Source organism: Mobula birostris, chromosome 26 (assembly GCF_030028105.1).
Source record: "Mobula birostris isolate sMobBir1 chromosome 26, sMobBir1.hap1, whole genome shotgun sequence".
Classification (NCBI taxonomy): Eukaryota; Metazoa; Chordata; class Chondrichthyes; order Myliobatiformes; family Myliobatidae; genus Mobula; species Mobula birostris.
In genome coordinates, this window is record NC_092395.1 from 51005783 (window position 1) to 51019314 (window position 13532).

The 13532-nt window shown below is 42.5% G+C and overlaps 1 protein-coding gene across 4 annotated transcripts in view; it reads left to right on the forward strand.

Moving 5' to 3' along the window:
* The window catches only part of rfx2 (regulatory factor X, 2 (influences HLA class II expression)), a 221387-nt gene that overhangs the window by 166792 nt on the left and 41063 nt on the right, over window positions 1–13532 (forward strand). For all 4 annotated transcript variants that reach the window (XM_072244689.1, XM_072244688.1, XM_072244691.1 and 1 more), the window contains 3 exons: window positions 6905–7017; window positions 9557–9708; window positions 10846–10943. In XM_072244689.1, coding sequence (XP_072100790.1) covers window positions 6905–7017; window positions 9557–9708; window positions 10846–10943 — 363 coding nt within the window. The remainder of the gene's footprint in view (window positions 1–6904; window positions 7018–9556; window positions 9709–10845; window positions 10944–13532) is intronic.

Sequence of the window (13532 nt, forward strand, 5' to 3'; positions counted from 1 at the left end):
GACGGCATCAGCTCACCTGAAGAACTAAACACCTCTCTCTCTCCATCACTACTCAACTCAATACCACGAACTGAACTGAACTTTACTCAGGCTTTACCCTAGGCTTGAAGAAGCTTGGTTTCTATATTTCCACACAAACAAGGTCCAACGCATTCTCCCCTGTTGTTGCAAAGACCACGTTCTGATGGAATCTGGGGAGCACTGACTTAAGGTTCGCGTGGTTAAAATCTCTGGCAGCAATAAACAGTCCATCTGAGGAAACAGTCCAACAATAAACAATGTGTTCTGCAGTTCGCTATTAGCCCAATACAGTTCACAGAGCACCTTCTTAGCATTAGTGCCGGGGGGAATGTAGACACCGACTATAAGGACAGTGGTGAATTCCTGTGGTAAGTAAAATGGTCTGCATCTACAGTCACAAACTCCACTAATGATGAACAGTATCTTGAAACCTGCTCAGAGCTCTTGCACCATTCCGTATTGATGTAAACACAGAAGTCACTACTGTGAGTCTTACCGGAAAGAGCTGCATCTCTGTCTGCTCGAAACAAGACAAGCCCGTCCAGCTGAATGGTGGCGTCCGGGATTCCATCGGTGAGCCACATTTCTGTGACTGCATACGCACAGCAGACTCTGTACTCCTGCTGAGTATTTCGTTGGAGTTGGGTGTAGTCCAATTTATTGTCCAGGGAGTGGACATTGGAGAGCAGAATGGACAGGAGAGCCAGCCGGCTAGGGTTTGCTTTTTGCCTGGCATGGACTCCTGCCCGCTTGCCTCGCTTCTGCATCCTCGCACACCACCTATAATGTCCCCACCTCCAGCCATCGGCATCAGGCGACTTCGAGGACTGTAGGCCTGATCCCCTCAGCAAGCCAAGGTCACGTAATTTAACCAGCAGATCTTCATGAAGGTTTGTTTTTAGGTGATCTCTGTATTGTAGCAGTATTTGGCAATGGTAGATAGTCGCTCTGTTATCCATGTGCCCTAATCAAAAATTGTGCCTTAAAATTGAATTAAAAATTAAATTAAAGTAACACCAGATCCGAAAGGCTGCTGCTGCCATGCTGCGCTGCCTGCAGGTGCTGGATCCCTGCCTATCCCTGGCCACCACCAGTCCTGCTGGAGGGTTGTGATTATGCTCTGCCTTCCCTGATGCATCACCACATAATATAGCTTCAACAGCATCTGCCTAATACATGGTGGTACCACGACTCCTTCCTCCCCATGTGTCCAGCTGCCATCTGGTCCCACCTTTACTCTCTTGCTCCTCCATTTTACTTCTCTTCTGCCTCCACCTCTTCGTGTAATTTTACTAAACTGGCTTCCATCATTTCTTTTCGCACATTTGCAATTTCAATTCCTCTTGTTCCTCTGCTACCTTCTTTGTAGTAATGTCTGCCCACTTATTTCCTTTCTGCTCCATATTATCCCCTTTCTGGTGAGCTTTTACTTTAATCATTGCCCCCTCTGCTGGCAGACTCACTGCTTTCGGCAGTTGTTATGTTAGGTCATCGTGCTGAATACCTGCTCTTCTGCTATCAGTGTCTCCCGAATTCAGGGGCTCTACAATGGTATAGGGCGTGTGTAGTATGAATTGTCCATCATTACAACAGGTCCACTTACTTGCATTGCTCACTCGACACAGTCTACACAGCATGGAAGTCCTACTAAAATGGGTGTCTTTTTCCTTGAATAATCGGCCTCTGGCATTCTTGTGTCCTCATGGTCCTGCACTACTACTGCGTTGTGGCACCCTTCCTCATTGCTGCAGTGTAGTTGAAAGGGGCAAAGCTGCATCTGGTAATTCTAACACGGGTGCAGAGACCAGGGCTTTCTTGATATTTGTAAAAGCCTTTTCCTCATCTGGCCCCCATCTTACTTCCTTCAGAGGGGCCTCCCTCTTTTAATCAAGGCCTGTATTAGTGCTGAGACTCCTGATATGAAATTATGGCAGCAATTAAATAGACCAGTTACCTTCCCCACTTGCCTTAACGTTTACTAGGCCGGGTATAAAGCTAATTGCAGAACCTCCTTGGACTAGTAGATAAGTGGAGGGATAGGTGGTGCTGAGGAAGCAATGTGATTGCAGCAGGGCTTCAACAAATTGGAAGAATGGGCAAAAAAGTGGCAGATGGAATAGTGTTTGGAAATGTATGATAATGCATTTTGGTAAAAGGAAAAATAGTGCAATTATTTCAAGGGGAAAAGACTAAAAGCAAGGAGATAATGCTGAGCCTTTATAAGACACTAGTCAGGCTGCACTTGGAGTATTATCAACAGTTTTGGGCCCCACATCTCAGACAGGATGTGTTGTCGTTGGAGAGAGCCCAGAGGAGGTTCTTGAGGATGATTCCAGGAATGAAAAGTCAACATATGAGGAGCATTTGGCAGCTTTGATCCTGTACACACTGGAATTTAGAAGAGTGTGGGGGATCTCATTGAAACCTACCGAATGTTGAAAGGACTACATAGGGTAGATGCGGAGAGGATGGTGGGGGAATCCAGAACTAGACCGCACAACCTCAAAGGGTTGTGACCTTTTAGAACAGAGGTAAGGAGGAATTCTTTTAGCCAGAAAGTAGTGAATGTGTGGAATGCTCTGCCACAGACTGCAGTGGAAGCCAAGTCCGTGCATATATTTAGGGTGGAAGTTGATAGTTTCTGATCGATCAGGGCATCAAAGGATATGGCGAGAAAACAGGTTATGGGGTAGAGTGGGATCCAGGATCAGCCATGTTGGAATGGCAGAGCAGACTCGATGGGCTGAATGGCCTAATTCTGCTCCTATGCTTTATGGTCTTATGGTCTGTCATCTGACCTCCTTCCTCCCCTGGAAAATGTGTAGCCTATGTACTGTACGGTTTGCTTTCCTATTGGAGCCTAGTGTGGACTCTGTTCATCTCGCAGTATCTCTAAAACACTGGCTATCGCCCCAAAATGAACTGCTTCATCTTCTAAAGCAATTAGTAGATCATCTACATATTGTAAGCTGGTTGACTGGTAGGGCTTTAGTTTGAGCTGTTCCAAAGTCTGTGCCATGACCTTATGAAAATGGCTGGGCTATTGTGGAATCCCTGGGGGAGTCTGGTCCACCCAGGGTGAAGGCAAATCAGTCTTGGGACTCAGGTGCTAAGGGGAGCCCCCAAAATCCATTTGCAATATCCAGGACTGAAAAAGCTTTATTTTTTGTAGACAGGCCATTCAAGATTGTTGCAGGGCTCGCCACTGTGGGTGCAATCTTGGCATGGTCTTATTAAGGGCGGTATGGTCTATTGTTAATTGATATGATCCATCTGGCTTCTTCACTGGCCATATAGGTGAGTTGGTAGTTGACGCAGTTTCTTTGAGTATCCCATAGTGATTTAGTTCCTTCACTATATCTTGTCCAGCTGTCAGTGCGACTTCACTGGCTATGTTGTGTTCTCTATTGGTTGTATGTGTTTGTTGCTCCTGGTTTCCGCATATTATTTCTCCCTTTCCTGAATCTATAATGGCTCCTGCTTTCCTTAGGATGTCTAGTCCAAGGATAGTACCCTCATTATTTGGACATACCCAGAAATACACTGGAAGCTGCAGTCCACAGATTTTGAGTACTTGTGACTCACTTCTTTCTGCTTTCACTATTTTACCTCCTACACCTGTAATATAAAAAGTCTGTCCAGCAAAGGTTGATCAGTTATTGATAGCAATGCCCCTGTGTTGACTAACATATTGCATTGCCGGCCCCCTAACAACTTTGTTGTGTACATCTATGTGTCATCAGTGCTGGCAATTCTGTCGTGTACACCTATATGCCACCAGTGCTGGCAATTCTGTCATGTACATCTATGTGCCACCAGTTCTTTTTCTAAACTAGCAGCTGTCTTCACCAGCTCTATGATCTGATCGGCAGTCAGACTGGGTGCTGATGGGGTGAGAGACTACCTGTCTGCTAAGACTTTCACCTGTTTTTCTTTCTTTTTTTTTGGACACTTCTTCCAACCAAATCCTGATAGACCACGGCTATAGCATATCAACTCCTTTACCCTCCCATGTCTATCCAGCAGTTCCTTGCCTCGTGCCCCAGCTACCGGCATGCAGAACAAACCCTCTGTGACATTACAGCAGCTGCATCCACTGTAGCCACTTTACGATTTCTCTTGTACTTTCTTCGGTCTACACGGTAGGCTTATTCAGAAAGTCAGAAGGCATGGGATCCAGGGAAGTTTGGCCAGGTGGATTCAGAATTGGCTTGCCTGCAGAAGGCAGAGGGTGGTGGTGGAGGAAGTACATTCGCATTCGAGGGTTGTGACTAGTGGTATCCCACAAGGATCGGTCTGGGACCTCTACTTTTCATGATTTTTATTAACGACCAGGATGTTGGGGTAGAAGGGTGGGTTGGCAAGTTTGCAGACGACACAAAGGTTGGTGATGTTGTAGATAGTGTAGAGGATTGTTGAAGATTGCAGAGAGACATTGATAGGTTGCAGAAGTGGGCTGAGAAGTGGCAGATGGAGTTCAACGTGGAGATGTGTGAGGTGATACACTTTGGAAGGACAAACTCCAAGGCAGAGTAAAGTAAATGGCAGGATACTTAGTAGTGTGGAGGAGCAGAGGGATCTGGGGGTACATGTCCACAGATCCCTGAATGTTGCCTCACAGGTAGATAAGATAGTTAAGAAAGCTTATGAGGTGTTAGCGTTCATAAGTCGAGGGATAGAGTTTAAGAGTCGTGAGGTAGTGATGCAGCTCTATAAAACACAAACACGAGGAATTCTGCAGATGCTGGAAATTCAAGGAGCACACATCAAAGTTGCTGGTGAACGCAGCAGGCCAGGCAGCATCTCTAGGAAGAAGTACAGTCGACGTTTCAGGCCGAGACCCTTCGTCAGGACTAACTGAAGGAAAAGCTAGTAAGAGATTTGAAAGTGGGAGGGGGAGAGGGATCTGCCTGAAACATCGACTGTACCTCTTCCTAGAGATGCTGCCTTGCCTGCTGCGTTCACCAGCAACTTTGATGTGTGTAGCTCTATAAAACTCTGGTTAGGCCACACTTGGAGTATTGTGCCCAGTTCCGGCCGCCTCACTATAGGAAGGATGTGGAAGCATTGGAAAGGGTACAGAGGAGATTTACTAGGATGCTGCCTGGTTTAGAGAGTATGCATTATGATCAGAGATTAAGGGAGCTAGGGCTTTACTCTCTGGAGAGAAGGAGGATGAGAGGAGACACGATAAGAGATATACAAGATATTAAGAGGAATAGATAGAGTGGACAGCCACCGCCTCTTCCCCAGGGCACCACTGCTCAATACAAGAGGACAATGCTTTAAGGTAAGGGGTGGGAAGTTCATGGGGGATATTAGAGGAAGGTTTTTCACTCAGAGAGTGGTTGGTGTGTGGAATGCACTGATATTTACGTTTTGCATAATCCATGGCTGTCTCATCAGCTCTTTGACTCACTCCCATTATTGTTCCCTAGTTACTCTAACCTCCCCCCGTCACTGCCTCATTTCTCCTTTAAAAAACCCCGATATCTTTCTACATTGCTGGCGTTCCCAGTAGTTGCCCATATGCCATCCACACCCCCTGGGCCATACTATTATACAGATTCCTTAGGCACTTCGCTTTTACCAAAATGTGTATATCTTTTGGGTGCATCTGGTGCATTTCAACTACTTCCTTGAGCTTGTGCTAGAATTCCAAATTCTCACCTTATGAATGGACATAATCAGAAGCAAGGGCTGGCTCGAATCATCAGTGTCCTTGATCTGATGTTGCCTGACATTCAGTAGGTGGCATCCTGACATATATATCTGAGTAAAACCTCTCCTTGAAATATCTCGGTACTATGCAATGATGGGTACCAATTAAACAGCATATACTTGAAACTGCAGAGTATGTACTCTGCAATCTGCCACTTTTGAATGCCTGAACTCATGATGCCTGCAGCATACTCTCAAAATGCATATGCTAAAATGTAGGACCCCCAGAACGAGTGTACACGCTTCCACTGGCATCCCGAACCTTCAATAGCCACCTTTCACAACTGGTGGTTCCACCTCACCAAATCAACACACAAAGTTTTGTCTCTCACATAAGCACACATGTATACGCACACATCTACTAGTTCAGCTCTCCATGTTCATGATACCTCATGTTCCTGTGTACCATTGACCTGAACAGATTCATGTATGAGTGCTAATTTTAAAAATGCTCATCCACTTAGACTGCTAAGATTGCTGGCCACAAGATGGGTCACACAAAGTTATTCCACTCCTGACACCAAATGTTGTGTGGATGAAATCACCGGAGAAAAGTACTGGTAGCTATGAAGCATTTACCGTGCTTTCTTTGAAACTACGCACAAAGTTCAGACCTCCTGATTCACACCTACACCACAGACATCGAAATGAATTTTAATTAGCATTGTCTGTTCTGTGTTCTTGGCTTTTGGGAACATATTGTTCATTTAATTTAAATCTACAATTTACATTCAGATTTGAAGATTGATGGCTGGAGTCGATGGCTAAATGTAAATGTGCTAAATCTGAAAATCGCTCTCTAACACTTGTGAGAAACGAAGGCATGTCTGGAACAGAATGCCTGTGGTTCATCCTGTGGAGTTAATTCAATCCTAATTTCATACCTTCTTCAAAGTCAAAACAAAGTTTCTACTGTTATCACAACTTGCATTGTCTCATGTCATTTTTATATATGTCATTTTCATCAAAATCAAAATGTGCATATTTAAAGTTTTGTTTATTTCAGTTGCAGTAAATTAGCTTCTTCAAACCCCTAGTATTCAATAATGTGGATGTTCTTACAAAGCTGCTTCTGCTCCCTGATTGGTTTACTGTGGATTTTCCTAAAAGCAGATTTGAATTTCCTCCTCCTTACTTAACAGATACATGGGTTCTCTTCTAGGCAATGCTGGATGTTGTAATAAACCTTCAGTTCCACTATATTGAAAAACTTTGGCAAACATTCTGGCATTCATCTCCCTCTGCTTGTGATGGTGCTTCTGTCACTTCAATCAGGTAAGAAAATGTCAAAGCTTTCCAACAATGCATTCTTTATTGCACCACAGTGAACACCCATCTGTGAACTGTAAAGTCCTTATACAGTGGTATGCAAAAGTTTGGGCACCCCTGGTCAAAATTTCTGTTACTGTGAATAGTTAAGTGAGTAGAAGATGAACTGGTCTCCAAAAGTCATAAAGTTAAAGATGAAACATTCTTTTCAACACTTTAAGCAAGATTAGTGTATTATTTTTGTTTTGTACAATTTTGGAGTGGAAAAATGGAAAAGAGCATCATGCAAAAGTTTGGGCACCCCAAGAGATTAGAGCTCTCAGATAACTTTTACCAAGGTCTCAGACCTTCATTAGCTTGTTACAGCTATGGCTTGTTCACGATAATCATTAGGAAAGGCCAGGTGATGCAAATTTCAAAGCTTTATAAAAACCCTAACTCTTCAAACCTTATCCCAACAATCAGCAGCCATGGGCTCCTCTAAGTAGCTGCCTAGCACTCTGAAAATTAAAATAAATGATGCCCACAAAGCAAGAGAAGTCTATAAGAAGATAACAAAGCGTTTTCAGGTAGCCTTTTCCTGAGTTCGTAATGTAATTAAGAAATGGCAGTTAACAGGAACGGTGGAGGTCAAGTTGAGGTCTGGAAGACCAAGAAAACTTTCCGATAGAACTGCTCGTAGGATTGCTAGAAAGGCAAATCAAAACCCCCGTTTGACTGCAAAAGACCTTCAGGAAGACTTAGCAGACTCTGGAGTGGTGGTACACTGTTCTACTGTGCAGGGACACCTGCACAAATATGACCTTCATGGAAGAGTCATCAGAAGAAAACCTTTCCTGCGTCCTCACCTCAAAATTCAGCGTCAGAAGATTGCAAAGGAACATCTCAACATTTTGGAAGCAAGTCCTATGGACTGATGAAGTTAAAATAGAACATTTTGGCTGCAATGAGCAAAGGTATATTTGGAGAAAAAAAAGGTGCAGAATTTCATGAAAAGAACACGTCTCCAACTGTCAAGCACGGGGGTGGGTCGATCATACTTTGGGCTTGTGCTGCAGCCAGTGGCATGGGGAACATTTCACTGGTAGAGGGAAGAATGTATTCTGGAAGCAAATATCACACCGTCTGTAAAAAAGCTGAAGATGAAAAGAGGATGGCTTCTACAACAGGATAATGATCCTAAACACACCTCAAAATCCACAATGGGCTACCTCAAGAGGCACAAGCTGAAGGTTTTGCCAGGGGCCTCATAGTCCCCCAACCTAAACATCATCGAAAATCTGTGGATAGACCTCAAAAGAGCAGTGCATGCAAGACGACCCAAGAATCTCACAGAACTAGAAGCCTTTTGCAAGGAAGAATGGGCAAAAATCCCCCAAACAAGAATTGAAAGACTCTTAGCTGGTTCCGAAAAGCGTTTACAAGCTGTGATACTTGTCAAAGAGGGTGTTACTAAGTACTCACCATGCAGGGTGCCCAAACTTTTGCTTCAGGTCCTTTTCTTTTTTTGTTATTTTGAAACTAAAAGATGGAAGTAAAAAAGTAATCTTGCTTAAAATATTAAAGAAATGTGTCATCTTTAACTTTATGCCTTTTGGAAATCACATTATCAGGTCATGCTCAAGATGAATGCTTCTCACCCCACAACCTCTTGCACCAAACACTTATTGCAACCTGACATTATGGTGTGACTAGTGATACTGTCTTGTCTGAGACAGATCAAGTCCCTTAAGAAGGGATTTTGTAATAATTTTGAGGTCTTGCTATGAAATTAACCTTTTGTTGATGTATTATTTATTCCATATCCCTAACTGCCACTGATCTGAGCAGGCAAGTAAGAATTAACAACAACGCTAGGTTTGGAGTAACATGTAGAGTAATTTGGACTGGGTTTGGATAGCAATTTACAGTAGACCTTTGAAGGATATGATGAAACAGATGGATTTTCATAACACCGATAGTTTCATGGTTACAATTACTTTTTATTTTATCGAAGTGATATAACTGTTGGAAAACTTAGCACCTTCTGCATTGGTGAAACTAACTACCTAGTTTCTACCTTCTGAGACATGATAATACCTGTGATGTACATAAAAGCATGATTGATCAAGATGGCACTGTACTTACTCAGCTCCTACTGTGGCATTTAAACTCGTGCCCCTGGATTAATGATTGGGAATTGTGGTTACTAGTGCAGTAACCAAACCATTTTCCTCACACTGCCAAATTTTGTGTTGTTTACAAGGCTCAGATGCATAAAGTCATTTTGATATTTTTGAATCAAAATTCATGTTCCATGCTTTTACATCATTGCAATGGTTAGCAACCTGTGAGATTATTCATGTAATCGAACAGAGGACCAGCAACAAATTTTGGAAATGACGTGTCCCTGTAGTTATGTTTTCCTTCAAACTTCAGTCTATCTATGGCACACAAAATTACTGAGCTATTTGTAAGCATTTCCCAGTGGAATATTGACAATGCATGGTTCACTTCCTTCCTGTTGCATTTATTTATGAAGTATTTTGTGCTTCTTATTGTATAGCGAGGAGGAAAGTGAGTCTGTTTTCCCCAAAGCTAAGCTCATCAGTCTCTGTAAGTTTGAGCCCATCATTAAGTGGATGCGAAACTGCGATCACGTGCTGTACCAGGCGCTGGTGGAAATTCTGATTCCTGATGTTCTGCGGCCTGTCCCTAGTAAGTTGCTTGTAATTATCAATCTCCTGTAGTACTTTTGCATTCAAATCATTACCCAAGGAGTTGACATACGTAGTTCATTCTCTTTGGATAGGTATTACTGATAATTAGAATCATGGAGCAGTCTCTTATGTCTTCATTTAGAATTATAAAATTGTTATGCAAAGAAGGATATCATTTAGCCCATTGAGTACATGATATCTTTCCGTACAGCAACCCAATTAACTCCATTTCCCTGCTATTTTTGTCAAAGCACTACAAATTATTTTCCCTCAAGTGCTTATACAATTCCTCTTAATACATGGGTTTTTTTTTTACTATTCTTGCAGGCAGTGAGTTTTAGATAATACCTGGATAAAAATGATTTCTTCACACTTCATCCTTCACTTGAGTAGTCCTCTCCATAAGTCTGCATTCTCCTTGCTCCTGAACAGATCCCTTTCCTTTACCTCTCTATCAAATTTCTTCTCATCCCTCTTTCTGGAAGCACAATAACCCCAGCCTCTGCAATCTAACTTAGAAATGGAAGTTCTTATTGCTGTAGTCATTATGTTAACTCTTTCATACATTCTGTCTGGAACTTAACATCCTTCTTCTGGTGTCATAATAAACTCAGCAACTGCAGTACTTCATTTCTAGTTTTAACCAATGTTTAGTAGCAATTTAACATAGTCCCTGTTTTTCTCTATCTCTTGGATGTTGCCTATCTTTCACCTTGCTAGAATACATTTTTCCTGAACTCACTATTTCACTTTCTCCCCTTGTGAAAATGTCACTATTATCTTGCAAATGTTATGAGATAAATGTTCCATAAGTAATTTTAAATTATTAACTGTGTTTGGCTTCTTCCTTATTCCTTTGATGGGTTTGCCTCCATGTGGATTATAAGATATTGTTGCAGAAATCTCAACATACTGAAATAATTCACTGTGTTTTGGATGTAAGTTTGTCTTATTTATCCAAATATAGATAGAAGCTAAAATCCCCCACCTAGATGATGCTACCTTTGGTCCATGCTGTTGATCTTTGCTTTTTGATATTTACTTCACACAAAGGGCTTATGTGCTATTCACACTGAAGTCAAAAATCTTTCTGTTTACCAATAAGTAATACCAATATGTCTTATTATCTCTGTAGGTGCTTTGACCCAAGCTATTCGGAATTTTGCCAAAAGTTTGGAGGGATGGCTAATGAGTGCAATGAATGGCTTCCCTCAGCAGATGGTTCGGACAAAGGTAAGACTTCGTGATAACCCAACACTGCCGCCCCTTGCGCCATTCTCAAAAGTTTACCTGTCAGATTTTAGTGGGAGTAAACTGAATCTAATTTTTCAATTCTTATAGGCGTTGTATTTTGTAAGTACTTAAACAAAAATAGATCCGTATATTTTTCCAAATTCAAGTTTTCTGTAGGGCTAGCTGGATACAGACAAAAAAAAAAGCGGAGTTTGAGAAAAATGTAGAAGATTTCTTATGTCTGCAAGTTGTATAAACAAAGGATGAAATTTAAGTCAATAAGGGAAATATATTTTATTCATTTTTAGCATTACTAACAAGGTCAGCATTTATTGCCCATCTGAAGAAGGTGTTGGTGAGTAACCACCTTGGACAGCCACAGCCCTTCTGGGGAAGGTGCTCCTTATAGCTTGTAATCCAGGCAGCATCCCAGTAAACCTCTTCTCTACCCTCTCCAAAACCACAGTATACTTAATGTAACCAGAACAGCGCTCAATACTCCAAGTGCAGCTGAACTGAAGTTTTGTATAGACCATAAAACACAGGAGCAGAATTATGCTATTCAGCTCATCGAGTCTGCTCCGCTACTCCATCATGGCTGATTCCAGATCCCACTCAACCATACACCTGCATTGTCGCCATATCATTTGATGCCCTGAGGGATCTGAAGACTATCATCTTTCGCCTTAAATATACCCACTGACTTGACAGTCTGTGGTAGAGTACTCCACAGATTCACTACTCTCTGGCTAAAAAAATTCCTCCTTACCTCTGTTCTAAAAGGTCACCCCTCAATTTTGAGGCTGCACCTTTGAGTTCTAGATACCACCACCATAGAAAATCCTCTCTACATCCACCCTATCTAGTCATTTCAACATTAGGTAGGTCCCCCACGCATTCTTCTAAATTCCATTGAGTACAGACCCAAAGCTACCAAATGCTCCTGACCTCCTGACTCTTGTTCTCAATATCCAGACCAAACAGAAAGTCCTTAAATCTCTCCACTTCCTTCTGGACAACTGCCTAACCAGTACCACCTCCTTCTTTCGTCTGGCAGAACTGGTTCTCACCCTCAACAATTTATCTTTCCGAGTTGTTCCTAACCAAAGATTGCATTAATGCACCCATGTTGAGATGGTCAATTTTGTCAACTTTGCTTCAAACTTCCAACCTGCTTCAAATTTACTTGGTCCATCTCTGACACCTCTCCCCTTTCTCAATCTCTGGAGACAGATTACTGATTCTCACAATTATCTTAACTATACTTTGTCCCAATTTATCACTTGTAAAATGTTATTCCCATCTCTTATTTTCTCCATTTCTGCTTCATCTGTTCACAGGATGAGACTTCCCATTCTAGAAGAAGGGGGTTTCTCTTCCACCACCATTGATACTGCCCCAATCCACATGTCCTCCGTTTCCCACACATCTGCCTTCACCTTATTTTCTCACTGTTGTAACAGGGATAGGGTTCCCCTTGTCCTTACTGACCACCATACAAACCTCCTTATCCAGTACATCATTTTCCGCAATGCCTGCCATCTCCACTGGGATCCTACCGCTAAGCACATCTTTCCCTTCACACCCATTGCTCCCCCTTTCTGTAGGAATCTCTCTCTCAACTCCCTTGCCCACTCATCCCTCTGCACTGAGATCCTACCTGACACTTATCACTGCAACAATACAAGAGCTACACTTGCCCGACACCTTCTCCCCCACCACCATTTAGGACCCTGATTAGACCTTCCAGGTAGGTTCCTCTACAACAGTGAGTTCCATTGCAGATGACCGCTTCATCAAGCACCTACTCTGTCTGCCACAAGAAGCAAGATTTCCCGGTGGCTACCTATTTCAATTGGACTGACTATTCCCATACTGACATGTCTGTCCGTAGCTGCTCCTACTGCCATGATGAGGCCAAACTCAGGTTTGAGGAGTATTACCTCATATTCCATCTGTATAGGCTTCAACCTGATGACATGGACATCAATTTTGCTAGTCTGGTAATTTCTACCCCCTCCTCCCCCCCTCTTTTTCAATTCCCCATTCCAGTTACAGTCTCACCCTTTTCTTCTCACCTGACCATCACCTCCTCTTTCCCTTTATTCCATGGTCCACTGTCCTCTCCTATTTGTGTCTTCCTTCTTCATCCATAAGATATAGGAGCAGAATTAGGCCAAATGTCCCATTGAGTCTGCTGCACCATCATAACTGATCCATTTTTCCTCTCAGCCCCAATCTTCTGCTTTCCTGACTGTATTCCACCTTGCTTGCTTTTATATTTTAGTCCTCTAGAAATTAATGCTAACATTGCATTTGCCTTCCTCACCACAGACTCAAACTGCAAAGTAACCTTTACATTGTACTGCACAAGGACTCCAAGGTTCCTTTGCTCCTCAGATTTTTGTATTTTCTCTCCATTTAGAAAATAGTTTACCCTTTTATTTCTGCTATCAATGTGCATGACCATAGATCTCCTGTATTCCATCTGCCACTTCTTTGCCCATTCTTCTAATCTGTCTGTCCTTCCGTAGCCTCTCTACTTCCTCTATACTACCTGTTCACCCACCTATCTTCATATCATCTGCA